The sequence below is a fragment of the Thunnus albacares genome, chromosome 21, assembly GCF_914725855.1.
Source record: "Thunnus albacares chromosome 21, fThuAlb1.1, whole genome shotgun sequence".
Lineage (NCBI taxonomy): Eukaryota > Metazoa > Chordata > Actinopteri > Scombriformes > Scombridae > Thunnus > Thunnus albacares.
Genome location: NC_058126.1, coordinates 39,295 through 47,500, shown reverse-complemented (window position 1 = coordinate 47,500; position 8,206 = coordinate 39,295). Strand labels below are relative to the sequence as shown.

Genomic DNA, 8,206 nt, shown 5'->3' with positions numbered 1-8,206 from the left:
CAGATCCACGAACTTTAAAGCATGTGACTTTAAACACAGTGTGTTGGTGTGTTCATGATGTCCTAACTATCCATATGGCTCTTCTGTTGAGGGATGCATAGTGAGTGTAAGTTGCTTTTGTATGTGTTACCCGACACCTCCGCTCACTATTTCAGATATGCTACTACAAGTGAACAATACAGTGTTCAACGCTTCATGATCCACAATGTGTCTTATTTTCCCAGAACTGCAGCGCTCCTCGCCAACTTTGCTTGCATTTATCTTACAGGAAGTTTCCAGCAGATTTTGTGCTTTAATATCACATATTATTTATTTCATATAGTAACACTACATAACACTGTCTATCATCACTTGTATGTCAGTTTCCAAACAACGTAATCTTTGTTTTGTTCAAATTTTGTGTGTGTTTACCTGGCTGTAGGTGTGTTTACCTGGCTGTAGGTGTGTGTTCACCTGGCTGTAGGTGTGTGTTCACCTGGCTGTAGGTGTGTGTTTACCTGGCTGTAGGTGTGTTCACCTGGCTGTAGGTGTGTGTTCACCTGGCTGTAGGTGTGTTCACCTGGCTGTAGGTGTGTGTTCACCTGGCTGTAGGTGTGTTTACCTGGCTGTAGGTGTGTGTTCACCTGGCTGTAGGTGTGTGTTCACCTGGCTGTAGGTGTGTTTACCTGGCTGTAGGTGTGTGTTCACCTGGCTGTAGGTGTGTGTTTACCTGGCTGTAGGTGTGTGTTTACCTGGCTGTGGGTGTGTGTTCACCTGGCTGTAGGTGTGTGTTTACCTGGCTGTAGGTGTGTGTTCACCTGGCTGTAGGTGTGTTTACCTGGCTGTAGGTGTGTGTTCACCTGGCTGTAGGTGTGTGTTTACCTGGCTGTAGGTGTGTTTACCTGGCTGTAGGTGTGTGTTTACCTGGCTGTAGGTGTGTTTACCTGGCTGTAGGTGTGTGTTCACCTGGCTGTAGGTGTGTGTTTACCTGGCTGTAGGTGTGTGTTCACCTGGCTGTAGGTGTGTGTTCACCTGGCTGTAGGTGTGTGTTTACCTGGCTGTAGGTGTGTTTACCTGGCTGTAGGTGTGTGTTCACCTGGCTGTAGGTGTGTGTTTACCTGGCTGTAGGTGTGTGTTCACCTGGCTGTAGGTGTGTTTACCTGGCTGTAGGTGTGTTTACCTGGCTGTAGGTGTGTGTTCACCTGGCTGTAGGTGTGTGTTTACCTGGCTGTAGGTGTGGCTGGCTGTAGGTGTGTTTACCTGGCTGTAGGTGTGTGTTTACCTGGCTGTGGGTGTGTGTTCACCTGGCTGTAGGTGTGTGTTTACCTGGCTGTAGGTGTGTGTTCACCTGGCTGTAGGTGTGTTTACCTGGCTGTAGGTGTGGCTGGCTGTAGGTGTGTGTTCACCTGGCTGTAGGTGTGTGTTTACCTGGCTGTAGGTGTGTTTACCTGGCTGTAGGTGTGGCTGGCTGTAGGTGTGTGTTCACCTGGCTGTAGGTGTGTGTTTACCTGGCTGTAGGTGTGGCTGGCTGTAGGTGTGTTTACCTGGCTGTAGGTGTGTGTTTACCTGGCTGTGGGTGTGTGTTCACCTGGCTGTAGGTGTGTTTACCTGGCTGTAGGTGTGGCTGGCTGTAGGTGTGTTTACCTGGCTGTAGGTGTGTGTTTACCTGGCTGTGGGTGTGTGTTTACCTGGCTGTAGGTGTGTGTTCACCTGGCTGTAGGTGTGTGTTTACCTGGCTGTAGGTGTGTGTTCACCTGGCTGTAGGTGTGTGTTTACCTGGCTGTAGGTGTGTGTTCACCTGGCTGTAGGTGTGTTTACCTGGCTGTAGGTGTGTGTTCACCTGGCTGTAGGTGTGTGTTTACCTGGCTGTAGGTGTGTGTTTACCTGGCTGTAGGTGTGTGTTCACCTGGCTGTAGGTGTGTTTACCTGGCTGTAGGTGTGTTCACCTGGCTGTAGGTGTGTTTACCTGGCTGTAGGTGTGTTTACCTGGCTGTAGGTGTGTGTTCACCTGGCTGTAGGTGTGTTTACCTGGCTGTAAGTGTGTTTACCTGGCTGTAGGTGTGTTTTCACCTGGCTGTAGGTGTGTTCACCTGGCTGTAGGTGTGTTCACCTGGCTGTAGGTGTGTTTACCTGGCTGTAGGTGTGTGTTCACCTGGCTGTAGGTGTGTTTACCTGGCTGTAGGTGTGTGTTCACCTGGCTGTAGGTGTGTTTACCTGGCTGTAGGTGTGTGTTCACCTGGCTGTAGGTGTGTGTTCACCTGGCTGTAGGTGTGTGTTTACCTGGCTGTGGGTGTGTTTACCTGGCTGTAGGTGTGTGTTTACCTGGCTGTGGGTGTGTGTTTACCTGGCTGTGGGTGTGTGTTCACCTGGCTGTAGGTGTGTGTTCACCTGGCTGTAGGTGTGTGTTCACCTGGCTGTAGGTGTGTGTTTTATTTACCTGATAGCGTTGGAGGAGAGTGTTTGCGTTGTCCAGCAGTTGTTGTGTTTGTGTGTTTCGTTGTGCAGCGTTGCTCAGTTGTGTGTGTGCATGTTGCAGCATTTCCATGTGAACAGAGAGGGAGGCGGTGAGGGGGCGGAGCCGCTCGTCAACCGCCACACTGCTGGACAGGAAGTGCACCTGCAGCAAGTTGATGACAGACTCTGTAAGGCTGAAGAGAGAGAGAGACATCATTAACACTGATCTTAAATAAAACGTGTACATTAACACTGACACACACACACACACACACACACACACACACCTGAGCTCCTGATTGGCTGCAGTGTTGGCGGCTGTTAGATTGACAGCTCTGATGGTTTCCAACATGGATGCCACCTCATCCAGCAAATACGTCTGATTGGCTGCATCTAACTCCACCTCTGTGGTCTGGTTCAGATGCCCCGCCTCCCTCTCAAGCACTGGACCAATCAGATATCACAATACTGTTTTAAATCATCATCTTTCACTTATTGAACAGCCTTTCAATGGTTTCTGTATCCTGGGCGTCACTGACAGGCTGCGGGGCATTAACATGTATTTTCTGCTGGTTATGATGTCACTGTGATGTGTTGCCGATGTAATCAGTATGTTACCCTGGATGTTGTCCTGAAGGTTGCCGATGCTCTCCAGCAGCAGTGCACCCTGGGAAAGGCTGTTGTTGGTGGACACGCCCACTTCCTCCAGGTCGTGTGAAAGATGTGTGACCTAGCCAATCGGAGGACAGGAAAAATATGAACTCTATCAAAATGCTTCTGTGTTTTATATATTTAATATGTTATAATCTATGTTTGCAGATGATTCTGTGTTCTATATTTTAATATCTAATAATCTATGTGTGGCAGATTAGGTTTTTCTCCTTTCTTTCGGTCCACTTAATTGTCACTGGCTGGATTCAATGAATCAGCTTTGCGCTGGTTACTGGGCGGCGCCATTCTGTGTTTAGGCAGGCGTCTGTTCCTCGGGAGGATGTTTGTGCCTCTTCCTGGAACCTGGTTTCCGTGCTGGCTGGTGTGTGCACAGTTTGTCATACCAGCATATCTGCCGTGTTTCCTCAGACCTGGTCTCCAAGCCATTGTAAGATGTGCATTTTTACAATTTTCTTGTACCTTCGCTCTCTGGTATGTTTACATGAGTTGACATTCCTTTTAATTCAGGTGTCATTCCCACCTTGTAATTTTAGTGTTTTATGCACTTTGCAGGCCAGGCTACGCTTCACGGTGGGTGGCCCTTTCTAAACCCCCAGCCTCCCTCCCTGAGAGCAGTACGTGTTTTCACTTGTTTTTCTTTGTGGCAGCACTTCTGTTGTGTGATTCCCCCTCCTCGCTCCCCATACTGCTCAATTTTGCAAATTTTTTAGGTGCTAATTTGTTTTTTAAAGTTTGGAGACCTACTTGTCATTTAAAAAAGAATTTTATTAATACAATATATATCCATTTTTTGCAGTCACATCTCAGTCCAGTGTTTCTTTCAAGCTTGCGTGACTGATTGAAATTCCCTGAGGTGGCAAAGTTGACACTATTAAAAAAACAAAAAAACCCTCCCTCCCTCTTGCCTCATATGTTTACAGATTACTCTGTGTTCTACGTATTTACTGTGTTATAATCTCTGTTTACAGATGTGTTCTATATGTTATAATCTATGTTTATAGATGTGTTCTATATGTTATAATCTATGTTTACAGATGTGTTCTATATGTTATAATCTATGTTTATAGATGTGTTCTATATGTTATAATCTATGTTTACAGATGTGTTCTATATGTTATAATCTATGTTTATAGATGTGTTCTATATGTTATAATCTATGTTTATAGATGTGTTCTATATGTTATAATCTATGTTTACAGATGTGTTCTATATGTTATAATCTATGTTTATAGATGTGTTCTATATGTTATAATCTATGTTTATAGATGTGTTCTATATGTTATAATCTATGTTTATAGATGTGTTCTATATGTTATAATCTATGCTTACAGATGTGTTCTATATGTTATAATCTATGTTTATAGATGTGTTCTATATGTTATAATCTATGTTTACAGATGTGTTCTATATGTTATAATCTATGTTTATAGATGTGTTCTATATGTTATAATCTATGTTTATAGATGTGTTCTATATGTTATAATCTATGTTTATAGATGTGTTCTATATGTTATAATCTATGTTTATAGATGTGTTCTATATGTTATAATCTATGTTTACAGATGTGTTCTATGTATTTAATGTGTTATAATCTATGCTTAGATGTATTCCATGTATGTATATTATCAGCTGTTTGTCTTTAGAAGCAGCTGAACACTGAAACAGAAATGAATGAGCCCAGCATGACTCATGGATACCTGCTGTAGCAGAGCGCTGAGGTCAGAGGTCAAATGACTTAAGTCGTCCTCCACTCTGGACAGGTGGAGAGTGACAGAACTGTTCCCTGAAAACGCCACCTGTACAGACGCACAGCAGGCAACACAGACGTAAATACTTTCAAACATCCGCAGGTGGAAACTTTACAGTGAAATCATGAGATAGAAGTTATTCATATTTAAGCACAGACCACACCAGGCTCTGTGGTGCGTTCAGGGTCCATAAACATGTCTCTGAATTGTATCTGAGGGTTGTTATAGAGCCTCTGTGTGAGTCTACCTGGATGCTCCTGGTCTGGTTCTCCACCGCCACCAGCTGGCTGTAGGGCGCCATGGCAACACCGCTCATATTAACAGACAGGAAGTGGTTGTGTAGTTTCTCCAAGTCGTCCAGCAGAACACCGGTGCACTCGTCATCACAAGCTGGAGATAAAAACCAAACAGATATCATCTCTGATAACACAACATGAATGTGTGTGTGTGTGTGTGTGTGTGTCACCAGTACTCACACACACACTCTCCTCCCTGTAGGATGTGCCTCTCATCACACTGCTCACAGAGGTGACCTTTGACCCCATCCTTGCAGTCACACTGTCCAGTCAGTGGGTCACACAGCGGATGCAGCGAGCCCCACCCACTGCAGCTGCACTGTGAGCACCTCCCACCTGGCAGCGAGGGGTTACCATAGTAACCAGCAGAGCACCTGCAGGACGAGAGCGAAGAGTCAGAGCGGCCGTGCTCACGGGCTCAGAGGTCGGTCTTTGCCATGAAGTTTGGTTGATAACTCCGACAACAGATCCTCTAACTTTAATCTACAACATCATCAGGTCAAACTGTTCTTTTTTATCCAGTTTTGGTTTGTAACCAAATACCTGCACAACACAGAGCTGCTGGCACAGTGGTTACATGTTAAACTCAGGCTGGATATTTGTTTTCTACTTTGACCAATGACACAGAGGTTATGGTCAGGTGACAGGTATGATGTCATGACTCTCACCTCTCACAGTATCTCCCCTCGTATCCCGTCTGACAGGCGGTGCAGCGGAAATCACCAGACGCTCCCTCTGACACACATGTGGGGCTGAAACTATACACACACAGTTAAAGTTGGTAAAATAAAGTAAATTAATTGAATACAGTAGAAAAGCAGTAGACGTCTCACCTGTTGTCGCGGAGGGGGCAGGAGCACAGCGAGCAGTCACTGATGGAGCCGCTGACGTTCCCATAATACCCCGGGGCACAAAGCTCGCAGCTCCGCCCACCGGTGTGATGCTGACAGTCCTGCATGAAAACATACCAACGTCATCATGTGTGTCCTCTACTGTCTTCTACTGACATCTACTGTCTTCTACTGTCTTCTACTGTCCTCTACTGACCTCTACTGTCTTCTACTGTCTTCTACTGTCCTCTACTGACATCTACTGTCTTCTACTGTCTTCTACTGTCTTCTACTGACATCTACTGTCTTCTACTGTCTTCTACTGACATCTACTGTCTTCTACTGTCCTCTACTGTCTTCTACTGACATCTACTGTCCTCTACTGTCCTCTACTGACATCTACTGTCCTCTACTGTCCTCTACTGACATCTACTGTCCTCTACTGTCCTCTACTGTCCTCTACTGACCTCTACTGTCTTCTACTGTCCTCTATTGTCCTCTACTGACCTCTACTGACATCTACTGTCCTCTACTGTCCTCTACTGACATCTACTGTCCTCTACTGACATCTACTGACATCTACTGTCCTCTACTGACATCTACTGTCTTCTACTGTCCTCTACTGTCCTCTACTGACCTCTACTGTCTTCTACTGTCCTCTATTGTCCTCTACTGACCTCTACTGACATCTACTGTCTTCTACTGTCCTCTACTGATCTCTACTGACATCTACTGTCTTCTACTGACCTCTACTGACCTCTATTGACCTCTACTGTCTTCTACTGACCTCTACTGTCCTCTACTGTCCTCTACTGACATCTACTGTCCTCTACTGACCTCTACTGTCTTCTACTGACCTCTACTGTCCTCTACTGTCTTCTACTGACCTCTACTGACATCTACTGTCTTCTACTGTCCTCTGCTGACCTCTGCTGTCCTCTACTGTCATCTACTGACCTCTACTGACCTCTACTGTCCTCTACTGACATCTACTGTCTTCTACTGACCTCTACTGATCTCTACTGACATCTACTGTCCTCTACTGTCCTATACTGACCTCTACTGACCTCTACTGACCTCTACTGACATCTACTGTCTTCTACTGTCCTCTACTGACATCTACTGTCCTCTACTGTCATCTACTGTCTTCTACTGTCCTCTATTGTCCTCTACTGACCTCTACTGACATCTACTGTCTTCTACTGTCCTCTACTGATCTCTACTGACATCTACTGTCTTCTATTGTCCTCTACTGACATCTACTGTCCTCTACTGTCCTCTACTGACCTCTACTGACCTCTACTGACCTCTACTGACATCTACTGTCTTCTACTGTCCTCTACTGACATCTACTGTCCTCTACTGTCCTCTACTGTCATCTACTGTCTTCTACTGTCCTCTATTGTCCTCTACTGACCTCTACTGACATCTACTGTCTTCTACTGTCCTCTACTGATCTCTACTGACATCTACTGTCTTCTATTGTCCTCTACTGACATCTACTGTCTTCTACTGACCTCTACTGATCTCTACTGACATCTACTGTCCTCTACTGTCCTCTACTGACCTCTACTGACCTCTACTGACCTCTACTGACATCTACTGTCTTCTACTGTCCTCTACTGACATCTACTGTCCTCTACTGTCCTCTACTGTCATCTACTGTCTTCTACTGTCCTCTATTGTCCTCTACTGACCTCTACTGACATCTACTGTCTTCTACTGTCCTCTGCTGACCTCTGCTGTCCTCTACTGTCCTCTACTGACATCTACTGTCTTCTACTGACCTCTACTGATCTCTACTGACATCTACTGTCTTCTACTGTCCTCTACTGTCCTCTAATGTCTACTAACCTCTACTGTCCTCTACTGACCTCTATTGTCCTCTATTAACCTCTACTGTCCTCTACTGTTCTCCACTGACCTCTACTGTCATATACTGACCTCTACTGTCCTCTACTGTCCTCTACTGACCTCTACTGTCTTCTACTGTCTTCTACTGTCCTCTACTGTCTTCTACTGTCCTCTACTGTCCTCTACTGACCTCTATTGTCCTCTATTAACCTCTACTGTCCTCTACTGTTCTCCACTGACCTCTACTGTCCTCTACTGTCCTCTACTGACCTCTACTGTCTTCTACTGTCTTCTACTGTCCTCTACTGTCTTCTACTGTCCTCTACTGTCCTCTACTGACCTCTATTGTCCTCTATTAACCTCTACTGTCCTC

At 45.4% G+C, this 8,206-nt stretch overlaps 1 protein-coding gene across 1 annotated transcript in view; it reads right to left on the bottom strand.

Annotated features, from left to right (window-relative positions):
* Window positions 1-8,206, bottom strand: part of lama1 (laminin, alpha 1) — a 54,447-nt gene that overhangs the window by 13,749 nt on the left and 32,492 nt on the right. The window contains exons 31-38 of the mRNA XM_044340243.1: window positions 5,983-6,101; window positions 5,818-5,907; window positions 5,330-5,523; window positions 5,101-5,243; window positions 4,803-4,901; window positions 3,052-3,163; window positions 2,721-2,877; window positions 2,417-2,627 (exon numbers count right to left, since the gene is read on the bottom strand). Of these exons, the coding sequence (XP_044196178.1) occupies window positions 2,417-2,627; window positions 2,721-2,877; window positions 3,052-3,163; window positions 4,803-4,901; window positions 5,101-5,243; window positions 5,330-5,523; window positions 5,818-5,907; window positions 5,983-6,101 (1,125 nt within the window). The remainder of the gene's footprint in view (window positions 1-2,416; window positions 2,628-2,720; window positions 2,878-3,051; window positions 3,164-4,802; window positions 4,902-5,100; window positions 5,244-5,329; window positions 5,524-5,817; window positions 5,908-5,982; window positions 6,102-8,206) is intronic.